At 36.1% G+C, this 22,441-nt stretch overlaps 1 protein-coding gene across 2 annotated transcripts in view; it reads right to left on the bottom strand.

Moving 5' to 3' along the window:
* The window catches only part of DOCK4 (dedicator of cytokinesis 4), a 249,616-nt gene that overhangs the window by 24,907 nt on the left and 202,268 nt on the right, over positions 1 to 22,441 (bottom strand). The window contains exons 29-39 of one of the 2 annotated variants that reach the window (XM_061373099.1): positions 21,491 to 21,591; positions 20,794 to 20,852; positions 18,668 to 18,816; positions 17,013 to 17,098; positions 12,350 to 12,376; positions 12,087 to 12,182; positions 10,453 to 10,513; positions 6,873 to 6,966; positions 3,114 to 3,262; positions 1,980 to 2,066; positions 215 to 319 (exon numbers count right to left, since the gene is read on the bottom strand). In XM_061373099.1, coding sequence (XP_061229083.1) covers positions 215 to 319; positions 1,980 to 2,066; positions 3,114 to 3,262; positions 6,873 to 6,966; positions 10,453 to 10,513; positions 12,087 to 12,182; positions 12,350 to 12,376; positions 17,013 to 17,098; positions 18,668 to 18,816; positions 20,794 to 20,852; positions 21,491 to 21,591 — 1,014 coding nt within the window. The remainder of the gene's footprint in view (positions 1 to 214; positions 320 to 1,979; positions 2,067 to 3,113; positions 3,263 to 6,872; positions 6,967 to 10,452; positions 10,514 to 12,086; positions 12,183 to 12,349; positions 12,377 to 17,012; positions 17,099 to 18,667; positions 18,817 to 20,793; positions 20,853 to 21,490; positions 21,592 to 22,441) is intronic. The other variant, XM_061373098.1, reaches the window with a different exon arrangement.

Raw genomic sequence — 22,441 nt, 5'->3', positions numbered from 1 at the left:
CTGGAAGACTAGCATTAGTTATCCCATTAGAAAGGACCTTTTCTTAACTCTGAAAACATGAGGTTATTTTATTAATTGCCACAAAGAATTCCCTGTTTCTCACTGGATAAGAACTTGCATATGGTATGATCAAATTCTCACATAGAAAAAGTGATTATGAATGACAGCACGAATTCCAGAATTACTCCATTCTGTTCATTTTCAATTGACTTACTCTCAAGAAGAATGGGAACTTTTTCCCATAGAATCCAACTCTGAAAAATTCAGGCTCCAAACGCTGTTGATCCATTATTTTATCATACAAAGATGCTTCCATCATCTGGGTGAGATTGATAAGAAATGCAATTAAGTCTTTTTTTAAAACATATTTTTAACTTAAGCTATTGCTAAAAGGAGGGGTTTTCAGTACACTGCTCTGGGGTACCCCAGTGCATCTCTGAGGAGCAAGGACATCCATAAGTCTATGCATGCATCAGATTAAATAATTACACTTATTAGCAACCTGAACATTCTCAAGAATTAAAAAAACCCTGCTTTTAAATATAGAGTTGCTATGTTAAACGGGTAAAATAGTAGACTAATGACAACCTGCACAGATTTTTAAAGAAAAATGGAAGTAATAGAAATGCAGTTTGAAACATATTAGCCAGTGATCTAATAATCATTCAAGCACACAGCAGTTATGGGATCAGTTTAGTCAGCAAAGTCCATTTTCCATATTCAAAAGAGTTGTGTCCAGATCAAGCCAGATTCCAATAATTTAAGCACCAAACGTGAGTTCCTTTAAAAATCTCACAATAGCAATTAACATAATTTTTGATCAATACATCTTGCATTTATTTCACTCAAAACACTGACACAAAGTGATTTTAATGTCAAAGTCCTCTTGTTTTCTAATGATATTACAGAAAACCATTCTCTGTTCTTAAGTTTTTAATACTGTGGGAAAATACCTAACCAACAATATTAGACCGATTTTAGGTAATGCAGGCAGCTATTTAATGTGTATATACCAATAGCTGCCAACTTATATTTCTATGAGAAATCCTCACACCTCCATTTTTGGATTAAGACAGGTGGCACAGATATAATAGGATGATATTTCACAATTCAAACACAAACCACATTAACTACAATTAATGAAACATGCGTTAACTAATTATTTTATTCACATGATAGTATTCTTTTGCTTCTAGGATTCTGCCTCTGGGATATCTAGATTGATACGGAACAAGCAGATCACAAGGATACTGCTACATGGTTCTGTGGTGAGAATTTTGCATGATGCTGTTAAGCAGCTCTGGATGAAGTATACTTCAGTCAGTCCTACACATACAGAAAAATAAAAAAGGAGGCTGTAAAATAAATTTGAATCCATCAGAAGCAAACAAGAAAGGCAAAGACTGAATTATCATTAAAATACAGTATTAGAAAGAATGAAGAAAGGAACAATGCTTAGTGCTCTAAATAAAAGAGAAGAGAAAGCAGGAAGACTGTGCCAGGGAAGATTCGTCTCAGCTGTATGATATTAAACAGACCATATTTTTAAGCAGTTAAAAAATATAAATTGCAAAGGTATATGCTGCTTGTTGCAAGCTTTTCCCTTGCAATTAAAACTGCACAGATACATTGCTGCTCCTAGTGAAGAAATGCATGGAGAACATTCCCTGGATAAACCATAGTAAACCACTGGAAGTGAATTTGTAATATATTTCTCCTTCATAATCATGCACATAAAAGGGGTGCTGTACAGGTCCAAACATTACAAAATAACCTATTTTCCCATTTAATTAAAAAAGCTCACATTCCTTTTTTATAATCTTTATTGCATAAAAAAAGACAAAAGCTAAAAATCAAAGGTTTGCAAACCAAATGTAAGCACAATTCCATGGCAAATTTAATTTTCTAAGTAATATTTTATAACCCAAATTCCAAAGCTCTTGGAGATCTGATTAATGAAAAGTACTCAAGTACATTACCCTCATCTTGCTGAGGTTTCTGTAGTCATAGTAGCTCTCATACTGTTCTGCAATTTTCCTGCATAAGATAATGCCATTTTCCCAACACTGCAAGCAAGTAGAAAATGTTCAGTAATTTCAAAGCAAGTGTTTGACAATTCATGATTTATCAGTAGTCTGCTCTTTCTGTAGTAACTCATACTTCCAGTAAGTGAAAATACCTGGACATATTGTTCACTAGACATACTGAGAGCTGCTGAGTAATACTGATGAGTTCTTTGAAGAACCAAGAATATATTTAGAGAGCTACTTAAGTTATTCTCACAGGACTATCATAAAATAAAAATTATTGCAAGAGCGATAGACAACTTTTTTGATACTGCATCTGAGGTTCATTCAACAGTATGATCTTTAGATTTTAAAACTGTATTTTTAATACATCCTCCTTAATTTTTGTAGATCGGAATATATTTATTGCACCATACAAATTAAACTCTATAAGCTGATTATAGAATTTTTGGGAAGAAAAAAAGAATAATGATCAACATCAGTTTGATTATATTTACAAGGCTTACATAGATATTATACCATCTACACAAAATCGTAATGCTTGCAAGACAAAGCATCACACAACGTGTATATAAAATTTAGACTACAGGGTAATTGCCCTTACTTAATTCAGAATAAGCATTCTCAATGATGACAATGAACTGTGATCCCTAAACCCTGTTCCATTTTAGAGATTCTGCAACTGCTATTCTAAAAGATACAATGTAACTTGGAAGGTGTAAAAATAGTACTTATAATCTGTTTTTTTTGCTCACTTGGTCACAAAGTGAATTTCATCAGCTTTCTTTTCTTTCATTTTCCCCACCTTTAAAATGGGGAGCAATTACACTGTATTTTATAAAGTACTTTGACAGTTACAAAGCAAATTGCTCCACAAATGCAAATTATTCTCACATGTACGTGTGGGATTTCTAGGATACAAACACAGGATTAGGAGAAACCTGCCGTGTCGCTAAGTAACTGCTTAATCAGGCAATGACAAACACTTCCCCTTTATATGTGAAAAGACTGCAATCCTGGCAGTAATGTCTTAAAATGAGTAAACTATCCTTTTCAGATCCCCTCAGTAAAACAGGACTATTTTACCTTTCCCCTATCAAAGTTCTGAATGATGGTCAGATGGAGACACTCTTTACGTTGCCACTCTGTTTGCATGGGGTAGGTGAGAAATTCTCGCAGTGGCCGATCAGACCACTCCAACAGCTCATCGTATAGCAGGAGTGTGTAGGCAGCCTCTACAAGACAAATTAGAGCATGGTACTTATGAAACACCAACCAAATAAAGCAGGCAAACAAAGAACACAGAAATGTGAATGCTTTTGATGAGATGCAACTTTTTAATAGGTAACTGATTTACTTCAAGTGTAAGACAGTAGTGCTGATTGTGGACAGTTACTATCTACAGCTATAATAAATTCAGTTTGCAATTTTCACACACTACTTAAAGTGGAGTCACTGGGGCAGTTTCCCTGGAGTCTGACAATACAAAGGGGACAGGGAAACTAAGAAAAAGATTTCTGATTAGCCCTATGGCTCTGGTGACTGAGGAAACAAGGGTCAGAGGATGAGAACTTCAGTAGAGAAAGAAGAAAGAAGACAGGACCGTGGACACAGCCCAAAAGAGAACAAGGCTGGGAGGGAAACTGAGAGGCAGATGTGTCCTTAATAGACTCCACAGAGAAATAAATCGCTCATACCTGAGCCTTAACAAGTAATTTAGAAGGGCACAAAGACACATTTCTTTATTTTAGTTATGATTTTTATTTTAATTTAAAGAATTCCTCAGAAATAATCCACTGAAACTAGTATTAAGTGAATCTCTATTGCAAAGTCAAACTGCGAAACACCAGCATTAATACTTGTTATGACAATTCAGTTTGGCTAACTATGCATATGCATTATTGTTTTTCAAGTTAGTGTCACAGTCTGGTTTTGCACTCACAAGACCACTTTGCATGAGTGAGTCAGTACAAAGATGGGCCATGTTCTGGAGATGTACCGCACTGGAGAAAGAAGTTGCCTACTGGACTTATTTTACTGTGGGTTTTATAGGTTGTACATAAGGCAAAAAATAACCAGAAGTACTAAAGTACTTTTTTTGCTAAGGTCAATTTGCCTAATACAACCATATCCTACTTCTGCCTCTTCCATGAGAGTTCTCACAACACAGGCACCTTAAACCAAGCTCTCTAGAGTTTTTTCTAATGGTAGTATTCCTCTTAGTTGTCCAGCTTAAGAACCTGTGGATGAAAAACCATCACTGCAGCAGATACTTGTCGGAGAGCATACTTTGAATGCCAGTGTTTAAGAATGCTAAGTATGGTGCAAAATGATGCTGCAAGGGAGACTGGCTGAAGTTGCAGACAATCTTAATTCTGGCATCACACAATTTTGAGGCTGCTTCACTGGTAACAACCTCTGTTATAATTTCAAGCTACAGTTTGGTATTCAAAATATGCAGCATTTTTACACACCAGTGTGAAAAATGAATTTGAACTCATTCAAAATCATAAGCAAAAGATAGCAAAGCATAAGTACATGTCAAGACAACTCACTATGATCCTTCCTTTTTAACTTTTCATACAAGTCCTTTGTTTTCACAAATTTTGTCTGCCACACAAATAGGGTTTGTTGGTTTTCTTTACAGTTATCATAAACGTATATAGTAAGTTTCTAAAATAAGAATGGCCATACTGGATGAAAGACCTGGGGGGTCACATGTACATGGGTCCCTCTACCGAGCATCCTATGCCTGGAAGTGGCCAGCATAGCAAACAACATGCTGGTACCTCTGGGAGAGGTCTACATCAATTGGCTGCGTGGGAAAACAGCAAGAAGAGATAAACAGGGTTGACTCACATTGTGGAAAATTAAATTTATACAGGAAAGATTCAAAAAAACCTAAACATTTCAAAGATGGATAGATACAATCTCATTACATTTCCCTGGTGATTGAGGGGACAAAAAAGAAACAGTGCATTTATGTGCTACAGCCTCAAGATAGCTATATTTGTAGCTGTAACTGAATGCAGTGTAAAGAAAGATTTGAAAGCATGTTTTGTATTATAAAGGATATATTTTTTTCTCTGTTTTAAGTTTGTTTTGTTTTAGTTTGTTTTTTTTTTAACAGAGGATTACTAGAAACACCCAGTAAATCATACTATGAAAGGAAGCGAAAATTGTTTTAAGGGCTAGCTGGCTTCATCCCTAGAATGAAACTATGAAGTCAGTAAACTCAATGGTGAAACATGCAGAAATGCTGCTGAAGCACTGAACTTCTTTCTCTACTCCCATGTACATTAGATCAGATGATCTACAAAAGGTCTGTGTGTTGTCACAGATTAATAAGGCAACCAATGGACTGCCTAAGTCTGTTTTCCAGTGGAAAGACTGTCAATATCACATTGTCATGGGTGTGAGACAATCCTTCCTTAAATCTCTCATGGCAAAAGAAATCCAAACAAAAATCAAAAGCAGTGAAATCTACCACAGTAAAGAATGCAAAAATCACATATTTTAATAATAAATACACAGGAAATACAACAAAGTCTGTGAAATAATTTTTGAGCAAAATACTGTTTAAATAAGAGCAGATGGCAAAACAATTAAAAAAAAATCCAGTTCATTTCACTGCTGAAGATAAACTCAACACATGCTAATCAGCCAGTGTGTAAAGGGAACTCAACATTGCTTAAAGAGTTACTAAGATTTGTTATGTAAAATCAGGAAATTAACAGTTTGGCACAAAAGCCAGCTGTGGCAAAGATACTGCTTGATAATCTAAATTCTCTTGTGACTCCCTACTGCCAAGTCACATGAGGAAATTAAAATCTCATCTTAATATATTCTATTATCTAGTTTACACTTTAAACCCATGAACTGCAAACAGACTGCAGAAAATCCAAGTGAACAATCTTTTCTATAGACAGCAAGAAGCATAAGGAAATTTGCTGTGGCAGTAAGCACCTGTAGCCAGTTTACTAGTGACCCCCCAGCCAACTAATCTGCTTTTAAGAAGGAAAAAATTCTGAAGAGAATCTAAACATATGCAGCTGGAATTGCAAACACTGGGGAAAAGATGGAGGTATTATAACATCAGTTAAATATTTTCAGAACCAAAGACTGTTTAAAGACATAGAGATTTTTTATTCTCCAGCATTTATTGATGGCATATAGTGCAAATGAAGTGCGCTTTATGTTGTATAAACAACAACCATGCACAATAACTTCTTATTTCTTAATTTAAAAGATAATGGCCTGACCTGGCACTAAATTTGCATTGAGAAATCCTGGACAATAATACTGCAAAAGTGGTACATGAAGATTCAGAAAAAAGTCAGCAAAGAACTGTATTTGTTACATGTTTTAGAGTCTCTCTTTCATCATGAGCAAGCGATACCAGAAATAAATGGTCTTTCTTTCCTTCTTTCCTTTTTTAACCTAAAAGTGGGGTGCTGAAACACAGCTGTGTCAAAACAGCACACCAAAAAGCTAACCAGCAGCATTACAAAATTTATATATGCTCAGATACTACCAAATGGACTCACAGAAACTTCCTCTAAACTTTATTCCTCTTGGGCGAAGAATGACTGTATCACACATTCATTGCTAGTGCATATCAGTAGTAGTCATTTACATTCGACATGGCACAGCAAATAGTAGAATTCTGGGGCTGAAAAAAAAAGCCATATTTTGAGAGAGATTTAATTGGGTAAGGATACTCAGCTTTTTGCCTGGGTTGGTATATTGAGACTGAGGATATATACAGCTTACAGGTTTGTAAGAGACTGCAAAGAATAGATCAGTCCTAAATATCTTTTTCTTGTTTGTAATTTTCACAATTACCTGTGAAGTTTTGTGCTTTCAGATGTAGGTCATAGAGTTTATGAATATAGCGAATATACATCTCTTCCTTGTTCAGTTCAGTCTTGTAAAAATTCTGTAATAAAATCGAATTTTGTAATGACATAGTAGTTAGTAAATATATGACAATGGCTGCAAACAAAAGACATCAACTTAACACTTTAGAAATAGATGCATAGATTTGGAAGTTTCACATGTACAAAGTCATTACACAACTGCAGCAATACAGTAAGAAATAGTAAACACAACATTAAATTTTCAGGAGATAAGTCAACATGCTTTTGAATGGCCTTTTATTTAAATTCTGACAGAACATAAGAGGAAGAACCTGATACCTGACAGAGCTGAAATCTGACCTTTCTTAACAAATACTAATCCGTTCAAAAACCACAGCCATTTCTTTACTTAGGCCATTTAACATCTTGCTCAAAGCTGTATGTTGATTTTAAAACATCAACATCCCTCTGACTTTTGTATTCATATTAAAAAAAAATAAATAAATCTACTACCTACTATGGCTGCTCTTCCTTCTGTCATAGCAAAATTCCAGAAGGACTTTGGTGGCTTTGTGAAGAACTACTTGTTACTGTAAACAACATAATCCCAAATGAAAACCATGATTTCTTCAGTCCTAACAGATGCTGGGAACTGGTAACTGATGGATAAATATTGCATTGCATGATTTAAATACATAATGTTGACTCTAAAGTGATAGCCAGGAAATATTTCTAGCAGTGGGTAAAGATTTCTGGATGTATAACTGCTGTTTGTTGTTACATGGATAAAATATGGAATGCAACATCAAAACTCTTAGTTTAAAACATGCATTATTTCTCTACAAGCCCTAAAATAAACTATGGAAGAGTTACAGGGAGAGGAGCACAACCCTGTAGCACTGTTCACAAGTATTACCATACTCACCGTGGACATGCAGTCCCAGTGCTAGTCATACTTAATGTTCAGGGTCATCTGCTTTGTTTAATGAAAATTTATAGGATAGAAGAATCTAGCACTGGTCCTCATGAGCAATTAAGAATTTCTGTTCTATTATTCCAATCACTTGCTATTTTGAACTCAAAGCAAGCAGCCAGCATTCCCCCCTATTTTACAGTATTCTTATTCTGTGCCACTGTTTCCTAAACTGAGTTATCAAAGAGAAAGTTGGGAGGAACATTATGAAAACATACAAATACAAACTTTATAGAGAAAGTATTTTTTTTAACTGACTTGAAAAAATGACTGTATAACAATAGCTCTGTAATGATGTGCAGCCCTTAGGCCACCATCTGCCTTTCTAAGACCTCTTTTCCTCCCACAGGGTGTAGATCAGGAACAGATGCTTCTCTTTAGAAGAGAAAATATCTGTTTGTATGTTCATATTTACCTGCCTGAAAAAAAAGACATAATCTACAATACAGAATTGTGAGCAATAAAGAATAAAGATTAAGACAAAATAACGGCATTGAACTGCAGTACTAGACTTCTTGGCTCTTAGCCCTAAGGACTAAAGGCTTCAGCGCTTGACACAAGTCTAAACTATAGAAATCTTCTCTGAAGCTCTGACAGTGTCCAGCTGGTCTGTAAGATAGACCACAGCAAGGCAACCAAGTCACAGCTGAGGAAATGCATAGTGCTAAGAAAGGTGTCATGCGATTTTTCAACTATTTCAAGATATGAAATAGAACAGTTGTAGTCTTCAAAAGGGGACATGATGTGAAAGGTAGACTTCATTAATTAGATTTCACTTTCCCTAAGAAAAAACAACTTGAACGTAATATTCAAACAGGCAATGTGGACATGTTCTACTTCAATGACATGATGTCATATACCAGCATAGGGTATCACAGGAAACGTCCTCTTTCTAAAAATACATAGTTTTAAATTAATATAACCTGAAATATCCATGAAATATCAAACTCCAGTGAGGACCAGAGTTGCCTGAGAAAAAGTCCTCAGTGAGTTCCCAAAAGTTATTCAATACACTTTCAATGCTTTTGCACAGCTTTGTGATGGCCAAGTTCTTTCATTAGGAATTCAACTTTCAAACTGGAGTTAGGTGATTCTTATACATAAGGAACTAACTCCATTAGATAGCTCTTAAACAAGCTTTTCCACACAAAGATTACTAATGTGAAATTACCTTAGATGATCCAGAGAGCGGGGAGAGTAGGAAAAAAGTTCCTACCTTTTCCTTTCATCTAAGGTATTGTTGCTGGTGCATACCCCTTCTGCATATTTCATAATGTAGCACAATTCCAGTTAATTTGTTAACTTGGTTAACTTGAACAATTCTATTTTCTGGAAGAAATGCATATACATCTATGGCAAAACAATGTAAAAATTCTCTTTCCATGCCAACGAGTCCTGTTATCTTTGGAAGTCAGAATACCTTCAAAGTAGTGGTGAAAAATGAAATATTGCTTCCTCCTCTTGACTTCAAATGATTTTAACATCATACATTCTTCTAATCACTCGTTACATGAAACATCTTTTGAGATGACAATCAGTTCATCCATCATATGTGCAAGCAAATGTCTTAAAATTTGTGTGCTCTTTCTGCAATTGAAATCTCCTTCTCAAAAATTAGCATTCGTTGTTGCTGTGGCATGCAAGTAGTATTAAAATTTGTCTGAAAATAATTAGCATATGAAACCTTCCTTAGCCTCTACAAGTCAATGAAAATCCAATTAGAAAGTATTATGATCATTTGAGGTTTTTAAATATCTGCATTTCATTTTTGTACAAATTTTGGATGATTTGCTAACAGTGGTTTAAAAGCTCCTTGGGGATAGGATAAAATAATCCAGGTGCTTTACAGAATTCAAATCATGCCAGATATTCTGATAAGAAAGCCAGCTGCTTTATGGTTATGTAGTAAACGTCATCCCTATTTCTAGAGCACCATTTTCCTCCTGAAGAAATCCTTTATTCTCTTATGTATAACTGCTACTTAGAAGTGACACCAAATTGTTTCACTGACGTAAAAAATGCAGAATTACAAGTCAGCTTATTCTGTTTTTACCCCTGGCTAAAAATATAACTTTCCAAAACATTCACCATAAAAATGGAAACTTTCCAAGGTTAACAGAAGTCAACAAATTTGTCAGTGGAAACTAGCCTGAAACCAAAATCCATCTTGTAAACAAAATTTTAATCTTTTTTTCATAGTATGAATTTGCACTGTTGGTTTGTTGTAATGACGATACCATGACAAGAGGAGAAAGAAACCAGTAGAATCATGTACGTTTTCTTGAGATTGAAGGAGGAAAGGCATATTTCGACAAATTTAGAGACCGATTAAACTTGGGAAATAATACTTTGGTGAAATTTATCTAGTAGGAAGAGAGGGAAAATTGAATAAAGCAGTATTAAAGCATATTGTAATATGCCACAGAAAGCTAACTCCTCACTGTACCAACTTCAGTGATCTTAAGATTAGTATTATTTTGTCAACTTCCATTCAAACTGCGTCAAGAAGCAAGGTATCTCCTATTTGAATGTGTGACTGTACATTAGAAAATGTTCAACTGAAATTAAAGGGGGAAAAAAGTATTATACAAACCAAAAGGCTAACAGTGCAGCCAATCTTTTTGCCGTCCACTTCTCCCATTTTCATGCAGTCCCTAAAACAGAAAGTAATGAAAGTCAAAAGGAATCACTTTTATCCTCTTAGTGAAGCACACCTCATACTTGGTTCAGCAAGCTGACTGACATGATGCATTTGGATGAACAGCTGACCCAGGTGGGTAAGGGATTTAATACCTCCTTCTCTAGGACATGGAATGTCCTAGAGAATCATCAAAACTCAATCATCAAGGAAGTCAATATTTCTTTTCTGGCTCTGTCATTGATTCGCTCGGTGACAGCTGGAGATTATTTGGTTTCTTCATACCTTGTGCTGAGAACATGCCAGCAGAAGCCAGCATGACTGCCAGAAGAGGCAGTCCCACTCCCCTCCTGCTCTCAGGCACTCATTCCCAATCCTGCACTGCTGCCCGTACAAACCTTAGGGAAAGATAGAGGCCAGGCAGCATCTTTCTCTGAATTATTTTTAGCCCATATCAGTCAAACTACCACAGTGCAGCAGAAACACTTCTGTTAGCACAAGGAAGAGAGTGATGTGAATGAGGAATGAGTAGGGATGAGTTTGCTTTCTTCAGAAACAGTGTACACCTAGAGTGTTTATGGAATTAATTCTTCCTCTCAAACATGCAGAGCTTGATTATCACACAGGGTAAAAGAGTATATAACCATGCTGGAGTAAACCAAACAACAGGCAGACATCACCATGCAGTCACTAGAAGAAACGTAACTTTAAAACATTCTTGCATACATGAGCTAAACAACCCCCAATACTTTCATAACTACAGTACACACAATTGTTTTTAAAGATTGAGAGCCTTGGGGGTCTTAATCCAACCCCCTGAAGGGTTTCCCAGTTCTCTGAAGGGGAACAGCACTGTCAGGTTTCTAGAAATTCAGAGTTCAGTCTCTTTGTTGATGAAATAGCTTTCCTTTCAAACTACCAGTGATGACAGCAAGCGGAGTACCAGGTCTCATGATGTGTCCCTATGGAATCAGGGCAAACAAGCTCACACTTAAGCTCTAGGACATGCTACAACTGATGGTGGTAAGGAGGACAATGCTAAAAACTGAAGTTTCTTCATTGACTTCACAACCAATTAGGAAAATCCCTTTTAGTCTCCTACTCCTGAAAGAGAGTATACATCTCTCATTTCTCTCTTCTTTGTTCATGTGGTACAGTCAGATGTGAGCTCCTCACCCAGATATCCTATCTCTGTATACATACTTGCTATGCTGGCTGACACTGCAACTAAGCATGATTGACACAGTGATAAGAATTTTACATACTGTGTAAAACGACTGTCAGTTGATTAGCATTGAGCTCTGTGCCTTCAGACAGACTTGAGTCACTAACCTACTGACAAAAGCACCTATATTCCTTGACAGAAAACTTGTGCACATCACTGGATTTTCATACTACAGGAATGCTACTTTGTTGGTTTTCAGCCTGCTTGTCTAATTTTCATCTTGACTAAGCAGCTGCTGCCCGAGATCCTGAGCACATACAGTTGATGTGTCCACGTGTAGTCACTGTTTCCACAAGATCACCACATTTGCCTTCTAATACTTCAAAGATGACAACCCCATTTATAAATCATGATAATCCCTCACCTGTAATCCAGTAGCCTCTCCATGAGGCGAGTCACAGTGGCAATTAACGAAACGCCACTTTCCCTCCATGTTTCCCGCTCAATTTTCTTCAGTAAACTGGAAAAAAAGAGAAGCCAGAACAATTTCACCGCTTATTTTTAACTGTCACTATGACAACCACTCTGTTTTTACCAGTACCTTAATACCTTAGCAACATCTTCGCTAGTTAGATTTTCTTTTACAAACACCCTCCCAAGAAGCACAATTTGCAAACATTGTCTTACCTAGGATAAGGACCAAAAAGTGGAATTCTAGTCCAGGAAGCATTGACAAAACAAATGATTTTTATATTAGCTGCATCAGGTTAAAATATACCAAACACCTAATTTTCAGAATATATTAACATTCCAAAGAATTAACAGAACTCTTCCATAAAATATAGATCTTAATTTTAAGCTGATACATCAGAAAATGGGGACTTTAAAGATGTACCTAGAAAAGAATATTTATCAAGCCTTTGCAATGAGACCTCAACTTTCTTAACAAAGATTTTTCTTCTCTCCTTTCTTCTCCTCTCCTCTTCAGTATGCAAAAAGAAGGGACTTTCATAAAATTATTTCCCCTCTTCTCTTATTTTTTCCTTCTGAGAACATACTGTCATGCATATTAGAAATTCTGTTAGCTTAAATTGTCATAAGATTCTTTATTAAAAACTGTTGTGTTGAGTTCTTACACTAATGTAAATGCTGATTACACAGTGAAGTGAAAAGATTTCAAAATTATGTTCTAAGTGGAGCTGTCAATAAAATTACACTTCATATTTCTTTCTGTCAAAGGCCTTTGATTTTCACTGCTTAAGTTTATTAAACAGTAATCATTTAGGCATGATTTTCCCACATTTCCTCTCTAAGGATGAACAAAGAAATATTTATCTACAGAGCTGTGTTACTTTTATGTTTTGGGCCAGGACCTCAGATGACTTGACATGCCCATGGAGATATTTTAGCAATCTCCTTGAAAATGAACTCAGGTATGGTTTACTTAGATGTGTCTGAAAATTGTCACATCCATATGCTTAGAGCTTTTTAAAGAGCTGTTAATAGCATCTACAAACCTTCTGTCTGCAGTGGGCAAGCTGTCAGCTCCACTGACCTTCATCTATACTGAGCATGTTCAGTCCCATAAAACTCCTACATCCAAATTTTACCAAACATATAACAGCGCCCAATAACTCCTACATGCCAACTGCACTAGCTATACACTCCAGCTCTGTTCAGCTCCTTACGTACAGGCGGATGCCACAAACACAGTTCTTCAAACTAATTCAACCTAAATGAAGCTGTGTTCTGCTGGAAGCAAGAGGAAACATTGATCTGCATTCTGCACCCTTATATCGATCTTAGACTCACTTCTCTTTAGGAGGCAATCAGAGTATTTCCCTCACATTCAGAGATTGGCTACCTGTCAATTGTTAGCATAGACAGATGGCAAGGCCATCCCTAACCAGAGGATAAAGCACTGATCTGGCATCTCTTCTTTCCATGCAGAATGCACAGGCTAACTTAATTCACTTTTAGACCTTTATGTTCCTTTCAATACAAGTTTTTGTATCTAAGAAGAAGTAAGAGTAGAGCCTGTTAACATTATTAAGCACTGATTACTGCACCGATTTTTCCTTTCTACTGCCTTTCAACCCTGTGTTAAGCAGAAACATTTCAACCTAATTTCATCAAAATAATTACCTGTTGTAGAAAAACAGCAGAAGTCTGACATCTTTTTTAAACCAGATGGGTTTCATCTGTATTTGACTAATGCATGTTCTTTATAAATGTACTGACATATTCATTATAAGCATACAATCTCTACAAATGGGCTGTGTAGATACATTCAAAATACTTATTCAAACTGACATCAATGTCGTCAGTTGAACAATTTTGTGACTTGCCTTGTGATGCGTGCCTCCCCCTCTCTGCCATACATCTTTCATCACAATGCACAGAACAAACACTCAGACTGAAAGAGTTACTCAAATATATCCCTCAATGTCCTCGAGGTTATATTGAGGGTATAGTACCCAAACCCCACAAAAATATTCAGAGGAGGCCAGTCTAGACAGAGTCTAATGGACTGGGCAGTGCAGAATACAGTCATGCAATTGAGTGAAGAAATTAAGAAGACTGAAGACATGGGAGAGGTAGCAGTCACCACTTTTTATATGGTAGCTTCATGGCTACAGAAATCGCCCACAAATTGGCATAGTTTGATACTAAATGGCTGCTCAGCTTGAACATCAGCTCCAATTTTCTCCAAGAGAAGCCTCATCTTCAGGTCCCCTCACTAGCACAGGTTTTATGCTTCAATAATGTGGCTACCTAACCTGCAAACCTGAAATGGCTTGTGTTAGGCCAAACTCGAACACAGCTACAGAAGTAATAAATGGGTAGCATCTGTCGTATTTAGAAGCTATTTGAGTATATCTCTGTATCTAACCACCGTTTAATAAAGTGAAATTATTTTTTTACCTGTGCTAATTAACTTAGGAATTCAACTGCAGTCTTAGAGTGTAAATGTAGATCAGGACACCTTTCATACCATGATTACACTGGGTACCAATTACAACATCTAGTTTTTCATGATAGCAAAACGTTCACTACTCCATGCTTTGCAGCTCTTCAAATGACATTAGGAGCTAATCACTGAGTGGTCACATCCAAGTCCCTAGAAAGACATTGATTCAAAACAAACAGCAGTCATCTTCTCCCTACTTTCACTACGTCTTTTCATTTGATAAAGATAATTCTTTTATAAGCAGTAAATTCTAAGCACATAATATTTTAGGTATGTCCAGAGATGCTTATAATTTGTCCTTGAAAACAGATTGACTCTAGGAAAAAAATAAGCAGTTAACGTGGGAGTTAAGGGATTTAAATCCATTTTTCGATTCAGACAAAATAAACAAACAGCATGACAAAACCTGAAAGTGTCACACCCACTGCAGTTACTAGACTGGCTCCAAAGCAGAAGTGTGCATCCCCTTGGCTCCCAACTGCACCTATCAAAACCAACCATGCCAAATCTTCAGAAAGATCAAGTAATATTATATCATTTGTTTCATTACAGACTGCAAAATCACTGTTTGCTGTAAAAATATATTACTGATTCATAGTCCTTAGGTATATACCACATCTCTGTCACTGTTACTGTCTAAAGACGCTCTAATATTGCTCATTTCTACCCATGGCAGAAAGTAAAAGAAATCTGACCCTGTCCCTTGCATTTGGCTCCCCAGACTGTCCATCTCATTTCAATAATTTTCCTTCATATATCCTAGAACACTATGTTATCCTCCATTTTAGACCAGTATCTTGTTCAAGCTTGCCTCTTGAGAGGTTTTAACGTGCGAAGTCAAATCAAACTCAGATATAAAACTAGTGATAAATACTAATTTTTTTTAAGCTGGAAGTGAACTTGAGCAGTTACTCCGAAATTTCTCAGAGTTTAGTTTTAACTTCTGTTGTACCAGAACAGAAACAACAAGTTTACCAATGCTGTGAGACATTTTGCAATTTAAATTACTATGATTATGTCTTCAGCATTTAGATTTCTAAAAGGCTCTCACCATTTTCCACTGTATCTTGTTTAACACCCCCCAGTTTAAATCTAACTCAAAACCACAAAAAGATTTGGAACTGTATTTCATACCATTATGCTTTCTTACAGAAGTTTAAGTTATTTCAGTGACAGACATTCTGATGTATTTTGCATAGGAGAATGCATTTAGACTGCATTTTCTAATTAGAACTTTTCTCTTAATGACTTAATTTTGAGGTTAAAATACTGTTTTATTAAAATATTGAACCCATCTTGCCTTTTATTATCTTTACTCAGATTATGAAAAATAGCATGAATAATTACAAGTTTTGCTTTATCATACTGTGCTGTTTGACATTATTCATCCATTTCCGTAGTATTCTGCCTAATCTCTCTACATGTTTTTCCTCTGTAAATGATAAACATTTAGAAGCTCTCTTTTTTTCACCTCAATACAATTACAGATTATTATACATTTGCTACTCACAGACACTGAGATCCGAATGTTGTTATTTAAGCAAAGACAAGAGAGTTAAAACTAATACTTAAAGGAGTAGTTAAGAAGCCATACAAGAAAAAGATCATGCGTTTAATAGTACTGAAGAATACACAGCTTGGAATCCTGAAGAGGAACAAGTCATCTCATACTAAACACACCAAAAATAAGTGGAATATTCCACTTGGGTGAAACTGAGTTCTGAGGAACAGCAGAGACAGAGCTCAGTTAGTTATTTTGTACCTGTGCTCTGTGACATTCATTTATTTCAGTCAATGGGATAACTTAAGAGCAACATTGTTATTAGCTTTTGTATTAGATCTCAGTCCTATGTCATTTATTAAAATATACCAAAAGCTTAAGAAGCAATTTATAAAAGAAAATTATAAGAAACAATTGTATCAGTATAAATTTGTTTACATTAGTCAAGAAATCAACAAGTGACATTACACAGATGAGTACAAGTTTCTGGAAATAGAAAATTACTTATTAAACACCTTTTTGCTGAATTTTCATGCCTTGTTTTCAAAATGTTTCATTTGAGATCTACCTGCACCCCCTATGCAATTATGAAACATTTCTGGCTTTTCTGATTTTAAAATTAGTAGGTAGAGAAAGAGAATGTTCTGTGATACAACAGATTTAGTCTTTCCCAATTATAGCAGTATGAAAGAAGTACAGACAGGCTTTACAGATGCCATAGACCACCATAAAATGTTTTATTCCTCAGATTTTCAGAAAAAAAAAAAGAAAGAAGAAGATTCACAACTGTTTTAAGCATTACTTCTCTACAATGACATTAGCATCTCACACAAGCAACCAAACTCAAGGAATTAGTGTAATATAAACATATTACTCACATACTGTTGAAGAGCTCTCGGTATGTTTCGTCACCTTTACCTTCCGACATTAGGCTGTCCAGTTTGTCAATCAGCTTTGCTTCCACCTGCAACATATAAGTGTGGTGTAAACAGCTTCTTTTTCCTTTGATGAGATTAGAGAAAAATGAGGGACGATTTGTTTTTATGTAAGTGACTTTGCTAAATGCCTGTCTCAAAATTACTCCTCCATCATGTAAATCTGATGATAAATCACTTCATCTCTTTGAAGCTGTTGCCATTCCCCAGGTTTGTGGGGTTTTCTTTTTTTGGTGGTGGGTATTTTTTTTTTTTTTTTTTTTTTTGAGGGAGGGAGCTAATTTAAATTGGGCAACGTGACTTTAAAACTACAGGCTGAGTAGCGTTTGCTGCTGCTAAGGCAGCTATCTATTTATGGAGTCAGACAAAAAGCACACAGCCCAAATAAATTGCCTGAATTCTCACTGCAGGGCTGTAAGCACAAGGCATTTTCTTAGACTTCAATAAAAATATTATCTTTTCTGACCTGCACACCACCCTTTATAAAATAATTCTTAGAAATGTCTGTGCTGTTCAGCACACTCGAGGGCTCAGACTTACCTTCCCAACCTTCCTTACCTGCCAGTGAATTTGGTTAGAAATCCAATTTGCTGGACTTACATATTAACTATCAAGGAAACTTACAGTACATAGCTGGTAGCTAATGACTCTCTCAACATATTTTTAAGTGTACTGATTATGAAAAATATAGAGGTTAGGCTACACTGCCTTAATATTTCAAGCCTCCTTTTTAGCAGTAATATATTAGCAACCACAAATCTAGAAAAGAAAGCAAGCTGTTGTCAAGATATTTTATTAGAGAATAAATCTATTACAATTTCCATTTAAACTGAAGCTGAAAACACGGAGTCGCAGAACAAGTGGATTTTTTCCTTCTCACTCCTTGTTAACATTTTTATGGTGATTTTTAACAATAACCTTATGTATTGATAGTGGAAAGCTACCTACTTACATCACATGCACTCTCCTGTTCTTAATAGTTTGTTTTGTGTTTCAGTCACAGCTCCCACCCTAAGCATTATGATTGCCTAGGAGTAATTCAGATACTTCTGCTTTCCTTCATTTGAAACAGCAGGGAGGAGGGTACTAAGAAATGGTTTGAGGCAGTCTGAAAGAACTGAGTGGGAGCTGCAGAAGCAGATGGTACACTTGGTCGTTCCTTCCTAGCCCGTTAAGAAGGTGTCTGAGCAACATGAATACTTGAATCCTTACAGAAGAATGTTCCTCAGAAAGACCATCTTATCTTTTTTCATGCTAGCCAGAAGGGAAGTTAGTTGAATCCTGCCTAACCAGTAGTCTGTACTGCTGTAAAGCAGAGATGAAAAACCACCACAATGAAATCAGCCTTGTTTGAAGTTAACTCAGGTCTTGTTTATTCACTTCAGCAGGCCACAGATTTTATCCCTTATCTTACATTACTAGCATGATACCATTAATTGGAGAACCCTACTACCCCAGCAGAGAGGAAAAAGGAAAAACCACAGTGATCCCTTTCCAACAGGTACCTTCTCCACCCCAAGCCACCAATGGTCAGGACCAGTCCTCTCTGAACTGCTTGAATTTCAGTCCTGTTTTATAAACAGCTTCACATACAGTACCTGTTTAAAGTTGCCACTTCGCCTTTGCTCCCAGTCCATCATGTCATGGAAAATGGGAATCATTACATTCCTCAAGTCCGGCTGAGGGATCAAGGTCACTTCCAGGAAGGGGCCAATCAATGCTGGAATAAAGTGAAGCTTGTGTTCCCCTAAAATGAAAATGAACATGAACTTGAATGGGAATTGGGTGTCCTGTGAGTCATCAAGCGACCCAAATACTATCTGAAGTATTTTAAAGAACAGCACACTAAATATTGATTTATCTCACGCCTATCACAGCATGGGCTACTTCTTAAGACCAAAAAAAGTGAAAAGCTGCAGACTATATGAGACAAGGCCAACGTAACTTATCAGATTTTATTATGGAATACTGATTTCAGGAGTGACGGTTATCTGTATCTCAAGTTAGTCTTCGAGAAGGAGAACAAAGAGAGACAAAGCACTCTTCGGGCATTTCACTTATTTTTCACAGGCATGGGTTTGTTTCTAAGCTTTACATTCTTGTGTTTACAAAAGAGTTAACTGTCTGATATCCTTTGCTCATCAAAAAGAGTTATGTATTTTGATTTTTACCTGTCTTTAGTTTTGTGAGTACAGAAATGGAAATACCTGTTTTTACTGCAGGAAAGAGAAGATGTGACTCAGCTGTTCTCAAAACAACCTGCTTTAAAATCAGTGCTAAAACATCTTCCATTAACTCACTATATTCTACTTAGGAGAAAACCAAGTTCTGTAGTTAGGGCACTGACTTTCCAAACTTTTCAGTTTAAGTCCAGTGTACCTCTGGATATGCCAGTGGGCAGTCACACTTGCTTGATACTCTGGTATCTCTGCGCAAAGGAAAACCAGAACTCCCTTTGCTGGAAACATCCTGGGTTGCATACCCATATGAAAGCAAGGTGACTGTACAAGGATCAAGGCTTACAACTCAAAATACTGACTAGGGTAATACCGGTTATATGAAATATCCTGAATCCAGTTTTTAATTGGACACATTACCAGATGAACTCCATATTGTACCCCACAAAACTCTTCTAAAGGCACCATGATTCCCTCCTTGCCTGTATACCAGGTTTCCATTCAGCAGAAAACAACATGAGTGCGGAGGTGATGCATACTAATGTCTTCTAGCATGCAGGAGTGAGTCCTTGATATACCAGTTTAGAAATACCTATTATGTATCCAAATAATTGAGAGGGATGTCTTAGAGTGAGTAAGCAATACTAAATACTGTAAATAAGTAAAATACGCCACACAACAGCAAATGTTAACAAGCTATTAATAAGCAAGTATTTCTTATTTTGAACATTTCTCTTTCTAGTACAAGCTGATCAGAAAGATCAGTTTTTTACAACTACATATCTTGCTGGGGAAAGGATGGAATTGAGATGACAGTATCTCATTATCCACCAATGGTATTTATATCTTTAATGAGCCCGTTAATGAAGTGAACTATTGACTGAATTGAAATACAAAGATGACAAATGTATTGTCCAAATCTTTTACTCAGCTTTTTCTATGCAAACAACTTTTAACTGCATTCCTCTGATGTTCATACTTTCAGTTTGCACGGTTATTGCTTATAAATATAAAAATGTTCATAACTTTATATCCAAGCATATATTTTTCTCATGTTGTCCAATGTGTCATTTATATATCAGTCACTGATTTGTTTATTCTTTTATATTTCAGTGCAGCTAGGACTCAGGGGAAGGTTCGATGCAAATCCAGTATCTCAAGAGAGTTTCAAAATTAAGATATATGTCTGTTCCTTAAACTGTCTGGCAACAGATCTACAATTGTGAACGTAAGTATATTTCCAGGCACAATAATTCTGCCCAGCAAGAGCAGTAATTTCTTTTTTAATTTTCTCTGATGGCATTCTTTCACTTCTCTCTGAAGAAATAGGGATAGATCAGATCAAGGTTCAGAAAGGCTTGCATCAAGGCTCAGAAAGCTGAGGTTTGCTATAAAGAAGGGAGCTATGGATGCCTAGGGTTTTCCTAACCTTAGTCAAGACTTCATGTGAATGTAGTTATCAACTCTATCACTGGCAAGTGCATTTAATAGATAAGAATAACTGCTTTGCATTTTATGAACTTCTGATGATGTGTTTAATTACTTACCTAAATTTTGCCACATGCTGAAGATTTCACACCCCATTGTTACCCGCATGTCACCATATCTGCAATGTATTAAAACGGTGAAAGATCATTTAAGATAATCAAGTTCATATATCATTCTGTGACACTGTTAAATGAAATGTCTCATTTGAAGTTCCAAACAAATGACTCTACAAGTGATGATTTCTTCCAAGTTTTTGCTCTTTCCATGGTACCAAGCTAAAACCAGATTCCTAAACCCAAGCTTGTTTGCAATATTGTCAAAAGTATTGGTTCTTTCTCAATGCTATACATCAGTAACAGCTGTGAAGCAAAATCTTTTTTTTTTTTTCAGTAATATGAAAACAAATAGCTTTGCTCTAGCTTAAGGAAATACAATTAACTCACACAGACAACAGTGCTGTACTTGGCAGAAACACCTGACCCAGTGTGAATCAACTTATGCAAGAACTGGAAATTAGTGTTACCACTGCTACCATATGGATATTTCTGTACCAGTATCTGAACCAATTTGGGCACTTTTACAAAGGCTATCAGCTCTGAAGACCTATACAAAGGGCCAGAACCAACTCCCCTCATAGACAGTGGAAATAATGTTATTCTTATATTTTTGGTAGGCCTTTTCACAACCTCTTATGTCTTACATTTTGGAAAGTGTTTAATCTATTACAGATTTCTAGAAGCTGACAGCAGTACTTACTTTTCTAAAACCTTTTTCTTCTTGGAAGGTGTGAACATCTCCAGTTGCAGACATAACTGGTTTATAAAAATGACAGCAAGAAAAAAGTAGGAATCCCATATCTACAATAAGCATATGGCATTTGGTTATTTCATTTTCTCAGTGCCATCTTTTTCTCACCACTCAAGATGCACATTTTCAAATCATATCACTTGTTTCAGTCTCAATTAATGAGTTACTCAACTGTTTTTGACTAAATTACCTTGCATTGAAATATACTTTTCACCAACCCCGCAACGTTTATCAGAAATACATCTGTTTTGCATATTCTGCATCTCTTAAATGTAACAGTTTGAGAGTTCCAGATAATTTTTTTCATCCCTCCAAATCAGAAAACCTTAAAACCATTGAAACATTTTGGGCATTTTTAAAGACAAAAGTACAAAAAGTTATGCCTTTAAATCCAAAACAAACAAAAACAACCCAAAACAATCTGACACCTCAGAAGTCATCACGTAACAGAATTGTCATTCTTCAGCCTGTCCTACTTTATAATATTCTTTGCAAGTCTCGCTGCAGGCTTTGCTGGACAAAACCGAAGCCAGGTTTTGTTAACATATTGCAAATATACAGATGTTTTGTGCACATGCTTAATGAATCAGATGTTGAATCTTCTACTTAGAAGATTTAAGAGAAATTTAAAGATCATTTAATATTAATTATTTTAAGTCAGTATAGATGCTTCATGGTAGGAGGGAGAAAGAAGTGTATGAGAAGCCCTATTCCATACACTGCAGTTCTGCAGGATAGCAAATTTAAGGACATAGATGCCTTGTCTACAAGCAAATCTTGTATCAGTTTTAGCCCCAAACTTCTGGAACTTCATAAAGGATAGGCTTCCTCATGTTCAGTTATGACAAGTAGATAAATCTGCATTCCTGTCAATTTCTCCAACAGGAGTTTGGATTTTCA

The sequence above is a fragment of the Neopsephotus bourkii genome, unplaced genomic scaffold (genome assembly GCF_033783945.1).
Source record: "Neopsephotus bourkii isolate Nb327-2 ecotype Australia unplaced genomic scaffold, CSIRO-AGI_Nbou_v1 NB_1624, whole genome shotgun sequence".
NCBI lineage: Eukaryota > Metazoa > Chordata > Aves > Psittaciformes > Psittacidae > Neopsephotus > Neopsephotus bourkii.
This window is presented reverse-complemented; position numbering and strand designations above follow the sequence as displayed.